Raw genomic sequence first — 12,828 nt, 5'->3', positions numbered from 1 at the left:
ACAAAAAAGTCTTGCTGTTCTTTGTCCAGTCTGCCAGTGGAAATTATGGGTAGGGAGGTCCATTACCACTGTAATTGTGGCAATCTTAAAGCAGCCAGCTCAGTGCTGTGCTTCCCCCTCTAGAAATGACCAGCTGTCTAGACTTTAGAGAAAGAATCTGAACTGCTCAGAACACAATGAAATTAAGATTCAAAAAAGTTATCTTTTTTGTTTGTTTTGTTTTTTGTTTTGTTTTAATCTCTGGATTGATAACATCAAATGGGGTAAACTGATTGTGAAATGTGGGGACTTAAATAACATATGAACTACATAAATTCTGTGGAAGAAAAAAAAAATCCAGTTGGCTTTTTAATCACTGCAATATTATATATTAATACTTGGTTCCCTCAACAAGATTGACTTTGATATCTTCAACTATACAAATCACAGTAATAAGGAAACACTTCTGCATAACTTTATTAACACTTTATACAGCAACATTTTCAACATTTTTTTTTAAAATTAATTCTATTTCTGGGTAGGAAGAAAGAGCAAAATAAAGCTCCTGAGGTCCAGGGTACTATGAAATTTGAGGACAACACATGATGTCATCTTTCCCTTGGTTGTCTGTGCAGCTAAGAGCACTCCAAATCATTACTTGCTCCATATATGAAGCTTTTACTACAGTCACCTTTTCCTCTTGTCACAAAATTCTTATTGCACTGAGTTTTATCTAAAAATCAATGATAGGATGTTCCTGACACCTGAGGTCGTATCCCACTATGTTCCATTTGCCAGTCAATATCAGGGTACAGTTTACAGTGAAGCAGGTGTAAAACAGAATAAATCACAGCTAGGGTACTGTAGGAACGATATGCAGCATACTGCCAATGGCACAGGAGAAGCAGTTTCAGCTGGTGATTTGGTACTGTGCTTCAAAAGCAGGCAGTATAATTATCATATGCTCAGAGCAGTCAAGTCACGATGCTGTTGGGAGTAATGACTCATGTCAAAAGAGTAAAGAAGTATTTTTCATGCTTAATCAATAGGAGTGGAGTTTAAATACTATATACTTCAAAATGAAATGGGAGATATGAATTTGAAATTCATAATCATTCTAATTACAGAGACTGGGGAAGGCTAAAAGGTACTGAAGATTACACTGCAAGGTGAAGTTCAGGAACTTGGTATGTGTTTAAAGAGTGCAGACACTTTAGTGGGTAAAGGAAAATCCATAAAAAATTAGGAAATACAAAAAAGGAAATAGCTTTTGTTTGCCTCCCTAGCAAACACCTCTAAAACCTATAAAAAATGAAGTGGTTTGTTTCATGTATAGTTCAAGGATGGTCCAAATAATGACAATATAGTTTCCTTGTCTCTTTAAGTTCCTGAAAGGCACGTATAAATCCGAGAAGGGGTGATACAGACTGGTCCTTTAACCTGCTAGAGAATCATATGGAAGTGCTAAGGTGACTCACAAGGCTGCACGTTAAAAGGCTTTCAAAATACAATGCTTGCCTTCGGTTTCACATCAGCAAACTCATCCTTTTTTTGGAGTGGACAAATTTCAACCTTCCTTTTAATCTTCTACAAATAAAAGTATGTACAATTTGTGTATAGCACTTCAGTAGTTTTATGTCATTTTATTTCTCTTTTATATGACAGCCTACCTTTAACACCATCATTTATTTCTGCCTTTGGAAATGCCCTGAGTCCTGATATAGCCATAATTTTCCTTAACACTCACTTTTGGAGCTGTCGGGAGTTCTTTGATAAAGTGTATGCATGTGAGTGGGGAAGTTCGGATGAAGAATGTTGTTTTTGTTAGTTTGGGAAGGCTTTCAGTACAATTTAGTGAAGCATAATGAAGTCACTAAAGGTGCATTTAGAGTTTCTGAAATTTATACATTTACTTTACAAAAGTTGTCCTTGTCCTTGTTTCCAATGTGTGCTCAATGAAGAAAATCAGTCACTTTCATGATGAGAATAAACTGCTTTTTAGGGGTGTCTCTCACCCTTGCCATCCATTCATTGCAGCAGAAGCTTCAGCCATGATTTCAGATTAGATGCTTAGCTGAATTCAGTGCTGTGAAATTTAGATGTGGGAAGATTCACATTTTATCTTCTGCACATTTCCTTTGGGATGTATAACTGTTCTATGTCTAATTGGAGAAGCAGCTTTGATCTAAGGCTGAGATTGTCTGTTCTATATAATTTCATATTTTGTTTGCTAGTTAATCATTTAGTGACACTCCAGTAAGAGAAGGAGGGGAAATAACTAATGACAGAAATAGAAGTAAGAAGGTACTATAAGAATTATTAAGGAAAGCAATAAAGTTCATTTTGAAGTCCATATCCAAGTTGGAAGAATAAAATCTGCATTTGCTGATAGATTTTAGTGAAAAATGTTATATTTATTGTCACCCTTTTCCAACTCCTCCTCAGTTCATGATTAGCCATAATAATTAGATCTTCTTTTAAAGGCATTTTCTTCTTGCCGACTAAATATGTAAATAAGCTTTGTAATGAATAAACCACACTAGCATTATCTGTCCTGCCTAGATAGAAATACACGACAATAAGCACACCATCAATAATTCATAGTGCTAGGGTAAATGTGAGGACATACTTAAACTGTGTAACAGTGTTTTAGGAAGTGATCCTTTAGTTAGCGCAGAATATGGAATGTCTCCAGAATTTGAAGCAATATGCCCACATCACTGTACCGATTCTATGCCAAGAAAAGTAGCTTCTCGGAGGAGGAGAAGATTATCAACTGAAGTGGGGTGTTATGATAAAGCATTTACACTGTTTTGGAAATCCAAAGCATCTCCCACCTGTGCTGCCCTGTGATCTCTGGATGTACAACCTTGGGATTGCTCACTTCACAAGGAGGCTATCTTTTCTGTAATCTAAGTTCTATTTAAGTTCCATTTTGAAAATGGAACTCACCTGCTTTTAGAACTGATCACCAATCTAAACCCTTGAATACTTTGGACTGGTTTCAAATTTTTTTTTTTTCCCCAACACATCATGACTGCAGGTTTTAGCGATTTTAGTGATATAAAATACCAGCAGTCTTGAGTTCTGAACCCTACTGTCTGTTCAGGAGAATCTAGACTGTTAATTGAAACGTGTTTTTTAACCTAATAACATGAATACGCCAAAACAAATGAAGCTACGCATGCTTTAGGGAGTGCAGACAAGTATAGAAAAGAAGGGTTTGCACCAACTTCTAATTAATCTTTCAAATTGACTTCAAAAATTTGTCATGGAAAGTGTGGGAACTTTACACATAACATTATGGATGCAGGTTTGAAATACTTGTCTTACCAATAGGACAAATATTTTAAGACAGCTATGCTACTAATAGGGTTTAGAAAAAAAACAAACAAGCAACAAAATATGAATGAAAATGTTATGTAACTTTTGTATCCAGAATATTGATTCTCACTGAATAGTTTATAGGACATGCACAGTTTATAATAAATTAGGCAGCCTTTATATGATTCGTTTTTTTTTGTATACATGGCATTTGTATTATGTAGCTTCTACTCTTCTCAGTTTAGTAGGTGATTTATTTCAACATACTCAGTTTATCTTATGAAAGTTTAACATTCCTCTCGTTCTTGTTGTTAAAGTAAATGAGAAAAGTTATAACTGTTATTTGTTAAAATCAGAGATGTTAAGGTGTCAATTACTAGTGATATTTAACAAATATATGAAAGTAATAGAACATTATGAAGCCTGAATATGTGTTGTTTTTAAAAGGAGCTATTGAGTTCCTTTTTATATATGTAAGAACATATTTATGTTCTTAAAGAGTACATACTGTGTAGGCTATGATGAATATAGTTCTACAATGCTTGTTTCTTTTGTAGGACACAACAGTAGTAGGAATACATAAGCCTATGACCTGGCATAATAATTTCTTGAAATCACATGACCCTAGCAGTCCCAAATTCATTTTCTTCTGCTTAGAAGCAACAGGTTTCCTACCGCAAATATACACGAGTTAAATCAAATTTTCAACTGTTACAAATACTGTATAGCACAAACTGATTTTGACTTCTGTTACTAAGTGAAATTGCATCCCTTCTCAATTTTCTTTTCTCTCTTCTGTTGTCCCAAACTGATTTTTCCAACTTCAGCTAAACAAGGAACTACACCACAGACCAAACTAGAAGATTAATGTATATGGGTTGGAATCAAAAGTATTAAGGGGTACTTAGATCACTACAAAAAGTATAGCAGTTTCATTTAATTGACTTTCTCCAGTTGTGCCCAGAATAAGTTTTTAGAAGCATAAGCATATGTCAGCAAAAACGTGCATCATGATAGAGGGGACTGAATTAAACTGACCAGAAATGCAACAAACACTGTAGGAACAGGACAGAGGTGCATGCAGTGGCATTCTTCTCTATGTTATTATGAGAAAACATTTTAATGTCCGTTTCCATTTCCCTAGTCGTATAATGCTAATACAAAAAATAACTCAATATTAATAATATAAGTAAAGGAATGGGAAAAAAAAAAAAGAAAAAGTGAGCTGATTTGGGTTTAAATCCAACAAGAAAGAGATGCTGACAAATGGCTGGGAAAAACAGACGGATATATTTTTGGATATTACACCAGAGCACTGATTTTTGTTACCTAGTTTAAAAAACGTGAAACTTTAAACCTCAGTTTATATTTTAATATTATGAACATTATAATTATGAACATTATAATTATGAATATTATAAACAGAAAGGAGCAGGACAGAATAATAATGGCTGATTTTTGTTTTTGTTTTTAACTTGGCATTTGGGCCAAAAGTATTGCTTGGTTTATTTTTCCAAGAAGCTTCTCTTGTTGTGGCCTCTCTTTTTAATCTTTATATCAGCAAAACATAAGCAGAAATAAAACAGTAATTAAGTGCTCACTGTTGAAAAGAAATAAACATAGCTGCTGTTTAACTAGCAAAAAGTTTTTACACCAATTTCAGGCTAAGTGCTATTCCACAGAGACAGACATAAAACAGTGCACTTGAAGTGACCACATATTATAGATTAAAAATGTGCTAAATGGAATGAATATATAAAATATTCTAACAATCTGAGAATGTAATCAACATTGTAAAAAGAGACCAAAAAAAAAAAAGATAAATAATATCCTGGAAAGTTATATTACAGTTGTATATGCTGTCCTAAAAATAAATTAGTTCTTAACAAATCATGCAGGAAAAATATTTAAAACAATATAACTAACAGTGCCAACACTACTTCAAGCATTAGTCTGGCAAAGGATTTTATTGTCAACTGATGAAATGATTTTTTACAAACCTGCTTAGAATTGCTTTCCAAGTTCTGCACAAGGCTATCCCAACGCTGGGCAAAATTTTCAAGACGGCTTTCCAGCTTCTGAGCTACTGCTTTATTTTTCACAGCTACAAGGAGGTCTTGGCTGAGTGAGTTTAGCTTACTCATCATTTGCCTTTTCATTTCCAGATCTCCTTTTAGGATCTGTTAAGCAAAGCAACAGCAGGAAGACAAGTAATTCAAACGGAGAAAAAAAATCCTTAGAGGAAAAATCCTAAAAAGAGCATCATAGAATCATAGAATATCCTGAGTTGGATGGGACCGACAAAGATCATCGATTCCAAGTCCCGGCTCCACAAAAATCATCACACAAAATTCAGACCATATGTCTGAGACCATTGTCCAGACGTTTCTTGAACTCCAGCAGGCTCGGTGCCGTGACCACTGCCCTGAGGAGGCTGTCCCAGTGCCTGACCACCCTCTCAGTGAAGAGCCTTTCCCTAACACCCAGCCTGACCCTCCCCTGTCCCAGCTCCATGCCGTTCCCTCGGGTCCTGTGGCTGTCCCCAGAGAGCAGAGCTCAGCGCCTGCCCCTCCGCTCCCCTCGTGAGGGAGCTGCAGGCCACCATGAGGCCTCCCCTCAGCCTGCTCTGTTCTGGGCTGAACAAACCAAGGGACCTCAGCTCCTCCTCATACACATTCTCCTCTAGACCTTTCACCATCTTTGCAGCCCTCCTTTGGATGCTCTCTAATAGTTTTTATGTCCTTCTTATATTGTGGTGTCCCAAACTGCACACAGTACTCAAAGTGAGGCCGCACCAGTGCAGACCAGAGCGGGACAATCCCTTTCCCTCAACCAGCTAGCAATGCCATGCCCGAGGCACCCTGGGGTATGGTTGGCCCTCCTGGCTGCCAGGGCACACTGCTGGCTTATGTTCAGCTTGCTGCCAACCATAACAACTGGATCCCTTTCCATGGGGCTGCTGGGCTGCTCTCCAGCCTCTCATCCCCCAGTCTCTACAAATGTCCAGGGTTGCCTCTTCCCAGGTGCAGAATCTGGCAATTGCTCTTGTGTATGCCATTTTTTTTTTTTTATATATATTGCCCAGCCCTGTAGTCTGTCAAGATCTTTCTGCAAGACACCTTCACCCTCAAGGGAGTCAACAGCTCCTCCTAATTTAGTGTCATGTACAAACTTAGTATGCATTTGAGTCCTGCATCCAGATCATTTATAAAAGCATTGAAGAGAACTGGCCCCAGAATGGAGGCCTGGAGAACCCCACTGGTGACTGGCCACCAGCCTGATGTATCTCCATTTACTTTAACCCTCAACCCATCAGTCAACGTTCACCCATTGTGTTATGTATCTGTCTGGCTATATGCTGGACATTTTGTTCAGAAGGACACTGTGAGAAACAGTATCTAAAGCTTTGTTGAAATCCAAAAAGATTACATCTACTGGCTTCCCTTGGTAAAGAATTGAAAATGGTCAAGAATATTTCATACAAACTCCTATACTTCTGAGGTGCTGTTACTGTAAAAACTGCTGGTAAAGCTGACATAGTGGAATGGACAGATTGCACTTCACAAAGCAATATAACATGACAGGTGGAGCAACTCCAGACATCAAAGCATGCCTCAGGTGGTGGTATAAATCAAAAAAACTAATAGCTGTGTGGCTTTATAACCTTAAAGCTGCACTAATGTTAACAACTATATCAACATTTCAAACAATGTTTCTTCAAACATTTGTTGTGCTTTGCCATATACTGCATATTAAAACTGGGGAGAAAAAAAAAAAAAAAGGTTTCGAGAAAAACTAATTTTTAACCCCAAAGCAGGGTTTAAAAAAAAAAAAAAAAGAAGAAAAAGAAACAAACAACAATAACAAAAATAAACAAACAAAAAAGTTCTTAAAATAAGTAACTTAGATTTGACAGTATTGAAGAACCATATATTCGTCATCTTTCTCAGATCTCAGCAGGTCCCGATTATATACAGCAGTCATCTCCCAAGGAATCCAGAAGGCTGGGGAGTCTTGGGAGCTCTCCTGAGTGTGCAAAGAACATGGCAACACAACTGGGAGTCTGGAAACCCCTGTGTGCAACCTCTGCCTCCTGGGAGTCACCATACAGCTTGACGGCATAGATGCTAATGGAAAACAAGGTATCTACAGTCTTCTTTACATCTCTACTGCAGTAAACTACAAAGGGATCCAGAAACTCCTGGGATCTTTACATACAAACCTCTCTGTAAAGTAGGCTGTTCAAAGATCCAAGAGACATCCACAGCATCAGCTGCCACCTGGATTTTTTTTTCATTTTAATTTTCTTAACTGTACAGGTTTACCTCATTCAGTTTTGTACATTATTAATTCTCTGCATACTTATGGGTACTAACCAGGGCCAAATTATGAACTCTTTATGCAGCTGAGGGTTGCAATCTAAACCTCAAGTCTACACATTTCAAAAGGAGTAATTATACAATTATTATAGATAGATTATAGATAGAAGTTACCATACATATACTTTTCTGCAGCCATATGCTCCAAAACTATAATATAAAACACATCTAAGTAAATAAAAATTTGAAGCCTTTGTAAACATTATTATGCCATTTATGTGTGATTTGAAACATCGTAACCACTGATGTTAGGTACCACAATTAAGTTGACATCTCCCTAAGAAATAGCTGCTACCACAATTCATATTTAACAATCTGTTTACACAGTAGCAGATCTAACACAGGGAGCAGACTAGGTGTAAAATAAATTACCAGCTTAAATTTTGCAAGGATTACTATATTTTACCTTTCCCTGGGGCCTAAACTGTCAGAAAAAGCTTGTTTGAAAGCTTCATACCATCAAAACCATCAGAAGTTGTACTCAGTGAAACATCATTAAAAAATTCTGTCTTTCAATGTTTTATTTCCAACCTCTGTTGATGTCAACAGCTATAGAAAATGAGTTCAGCATCAAGCCAAGATACATAGAGTACAACCAATAAATGAAACAATACAAAAGGAAGGATGCTAAAACTTTCTGTCAAAGCTACTGCTCACAACAACTACCTAATGGTCTTTTGTGATAGTAACAGTTAAACTGCAAAAACATACTGGAGGATTCTGTTTTCACATTTCCTTACTGAAAACGTGCTGGTGTTCTACAGTAACCAATACATGCTCTAGTTTTGATTTTTTTTTTTTTCCAGTACAAGAATAGACTTCAAGCTAATATCAAAATATGTAATTTAGCTATTTGCAAGAAAATAAACAGGACTGTTTGCTTTATGAAATTAATTATCAAATAACTCAGTCATAACTTCTATCAAGTGCATACTGTAAACTCCAATATTTGAACATTATAAAGCAGTTTACTTATTTGTGGTTAATGTGCTTTCACCATTTTTTTTTTGTTTTGTTTCCAAGTTTTTACTTTAGTTATTACTGTTTTGCTTTTACTTAAACCTCACAAAAACATTCTTTGCTCATTGAAATATTATAGCAAGCAACATCTGCTGTAAATTAATTGGTTGGCTGCTGATTTATTCGAGTAAGAATCAGTGTTAATACAATATCTTATTTATTTCTTCTAATAAGTAAAGAAATTTGCATTAAGTGAAGCAAGTGAAAATTTAACTATATGCTAATCAATTGAATTTATTAATTGAATTAACTCTTTTATACCTTTGCAGTAGTTCTCAGCATTTTATATTAAAAAAGAGTAATACCATTCCCTTCATTTTACAGGCTGCAAAACTTAAGCGCAGAACATGGAAACAGCCTATCAAGCCCATGCCATAACTGCCAATGAAATTTCACTTCATTCTGCACACTTGTGTTATGCCTTCTCCGTACATCATATCCTCCAATTTATTTCATGCTCTATGTCACCCTTTGTCTTGTGTAAGAATTCAAAGATAATAATAACACAGTTATTCTAGGGAAATATTTTTAGAACTGGAACAACTACCCTTCAAGATCAGAAACAAATGAACACAAGTCAGTGTTAATACATGAGCAAATACAAAATATATAAATAGCATATATAAATATATAATATATATATAATTTTTAATATAAAATATATAAATTCTGAATGAATCCTCTTGCACAAGCCATTTGATATTAAGAAATACTTTTTTTTTTTTTAAATAATAAAATTTACCTGAACAAAAATTCTTACAAACAGACATTGTGGATACTATATATAAATTAAGAAGAAATCTAATTGACTTTATACCAATTAAAAAGAAAAAAAAAGCTAGAACTGGATGAATTAGTAATTGATCAAAAATAAATTTCACCGATTCATTTCAGCTGGTAAAAATTAACAATGAAAACTCGACTGCTAAAGCCAAGCAAAAAGGAGAGAGAGCATCATAATATCTGGGACCTCCTGAATCTTTATTTTTTTTAGATGGATTTCAAGTTCCCACTGTCCAGAGTGTATCCTAATTTCCATATATTAGAGCATTCTGACACCAAATTGAAAATCAAAGTTTAATTTACATAGTTTTACTACAAATGTGTTTTAATTTGCCTCCATTTTCCAGTTTGGCAGAATGACATCTGAGAAAGAATCTGCAGAGAACTAGTATTTGTTAATAATGATGAGCCTGCAGTCAATTTTTGGCAAACATGTTTGTTTATACCAAGTGAAATGATCAGAATTTGGGCTGCCAAAATCTCCCAGCACTTGTAAAAAAGGAATCCACATGTAGAGAATCCCAATCCTTCTGTTTAGGATTCAGATTATCAGACCAGGTAGTTTATGTAAAATAGGACAAATAGGCTGGAAGCTCTTCTGCCATATCATGATATCAAAACTAAAAATCTTAAGATATGATGTTCATTCCTACTGAACTTGTTTGAAAGCAAACAAACAAACACTGCAGTTTGCTGCTAGAAATGATTAGAAAACTGGTGGACTGAGCTACCATACTGTTAACAGTATAAGCATTTTTATGTTCGTAAAGAATGTATGTGAATTCTGATTATTACAACCCTAGAAAAGGCTGGCCTAATTATAATGGCAATTTTTCATGACAGCTGCTTCATTACACCCAAACACATCACTATGTCCAAAATAACATAAACAAAAAGACAAGTATGACTTGCACATCAGTGTCAGCATATAATGATCCCACTTTCCCCTATTTTTAAAAGCCAGTCCAAGAGTCGAAAAAATGTATTTCCTGACAAGAATTTTCATGTGGATAATGCATTAATACAAATTCTGTGTGATTCAGAGAAGACTAAAATATTAAACCGTCTTCCACAGAACTCTTGAGAATTCAATATTGTGTGAAGGTAGAAATATGTCACTGGAATTTGGAGAAGACTGCTACTGAGTCTAAAACCTGATAGGTCCAGTGTGATGAAATAATCACTTTCGTTATTATAATGTTGAAACATTTAGTTCCATGGCAATGCTTTTGTTACAGTAACAATTAACAACTTAAGCTGGCAACACAATTAGCTTTGTAAGTGTGTGTCTTTATTTCATTAACCATATCTATGAAAATACCATTAAAGGCAAATATTTCCTTCTTGGCATCATATTTCCAAGCAATTCTAGAAGGTACCCAAACTGGTCTTATCTGTAACACTTTCAAACCATTATTAGCTTTCTACTTCACTATTTCTGATAAATGTTTCAACCTCCACTTCCAATCTCCTCCATCATCTTGCAAAAACCCAGAAATGCTAAATTATTGAATAAATCTCAGTTTCTTGCTATACATTCCTTTTCATGAAGGGACTCTAGAGCATCGTGGGTTGCCTCTAATTCATTACTCATTAATAATAGGATTGAAATCAATGTCAAGATTGCTTACAGGTTAGATTACTAGAATTTGCAAGAAGCATATACACAGAGACAACTGACTACATAAATAATTCCTTTCCTTTACATGGAAGTTGACTTAATCCTAAAATAATCTTAAACCACAGTCCAAAGTCTTGAAATAATGCCTAGGAGTCTTTTTTTTTTTTTTTTTCCTCCTATTGACAAAATAAATAACAATATCTGTTTAAACAGAAGAATGAAGTTCCTAAGTTCAAAAAGAAAATGAAATTCCTAGTTACAGTACTAATTTACCCACTTTAACAAAAGCATGGACGTGAATATTTCCTTTCCTCTAAATGCATAAGCAGTCATTCTTTAGTATAAGATAATGCCTAACACACCATTTTATTTTCAAAGCTCCTAATGTTATAGAACCAAGTCCAGTTTGTGCCAAGTTTTGCATCTTTACAGGTAAGGCATCTTTTTAAGCCAGTGAGAAGTACATTCCGTCCATAAAGACGATGAATTGTAGAGTATTTTCTGAAGAATAAGGCAGAAGATATGTTGAAAAGAGTGTATTTCGTGTATGTATGTGGATTCCCAAAACACAGTTGAGGTAAAGTTGTAAAGTAGTATTAATGTTAAAATTTAAAGATTTTTGTGTCTTTAGTTTTTTCAAGTTTAAGGAATGTATAATGGATTTTGCTGTATGATAATTACTTACTCACATGACTATGTCTTTGTGCATATATATAATCACGTATTTAAGACACAATGCTACTGCAGTTCACTAACTTTTGGCAGAAGAGACAACCAAGAAACATATCTGTTAACACGTTAACTTACTAGCAAGATCATGGACCAACCTATTCCACACACTATTCCATAACATCCATTCCCAGAAATATGAACCAACTATTCTATTAAACTGTAATGTCTGAGAGTAGGATAAAATCACACGCACTCATATTAATGAATGGGAAAGCTGAGCATAATATAGGACAATAAAAAATACATACAGCTAGTTTGCGTAGACTGGTCAGCATTTCATTTTGATCTTTAAAGCCAGTTGTATGAATTTTGCTCAGAGCATCCTCTTTCTCAGTAAGCCATGCATCAAAAAGGCACTGAAAGAAGATTGAAGAGAACAGCATGAAAAGGCTTCATTCAGGCCATTCCTAGTGCAATTTTTGGAAGGACGTTCCAATTTATAACTGCTAACACTACTCACCTGCTCTTCTGCAAAGTGCTGCCATTTTCTAAGAATATCTTGCAGAAGGACCCATCGCTCTTCTGTCCATCTGCAGATGGCTGCCCACCTGTTTCCAAAGTGCTAGAAGGAAAGAAAAACACAAAAAGTATTTGATTACATTTTTTAGAACAATGCAATCTGATCTTCCTATAGCACAAATGTTTGTGAAAACACTTTCATAACTCACTTTTTGCAATCTTAAGTCCTTAAAATATGTTGCATGTTACACTGAAATAGATGTTACCACTTACTGAAATAAGACTCAAATGGAGAGAATAGGTAAAGTGATATAGCCAGACAGAGGGAGATAATTTTAACAGTAATCTAAAGACACATTTTTCTGTTAAGTCTTTGACACTGTGCTGTCAAAAAAAAATAAAAATAAATAAAAAAATCCATAACTTTATGAATCCCAAAGCACAACTACTTGAAATGTAATTACAGGGGCCCAAACAATTAATTGTAACAATAAAATATCTGTTTTTTAAGTTGTTCTGTCAATGCATTTG

At 35.1% G+C, this 12,828-nt stretch overlaps 1 protein-coding gene across 1 annotated transcript in view; it reads right to left on the bottom strand.

The window, feature by feature from the left end:
- DMD (dystrophin) overlaps positions 1 to 12,828 on the bottom strand; it is a 1,075,555-nt gene that overhangs the window by 753,839 nt on the left and 308,888 nt on the right. The window contains 3 exon segments of the mRNA XM_035542302.2: positions 5,304 to 5,483; positions 12,087 to 12,194; positions 12,299 to 12,400. Of these exon segments, the coding sequence (XP_035398195.1) occupies positions 5,304 to 5,483; positions 12,087 to 12,194; positions 12,299 to 12,400 (390 nt within the window).

The sequence above is a fragment of the Cygnus atratus genome, chromosome 1 (assembly GCF_013377495.2).
Source record: "Cygnus atratus isolate AKBS03 ecotype Queensland, Australia chromosome 1, CAtr_DNAZoo_HiC_assembly, whole genome shotgun sequence".
In the NCBI taxonomy this organism is placed as follows: Eukaryota; Metazoa; Chordata; class Aves; order Anseriformes; family Anatidae; genus Cygnus; species Cygnus atratus.
This window is presented reverse-complemented; position numbering and strand designations above follow the sequence as displayed.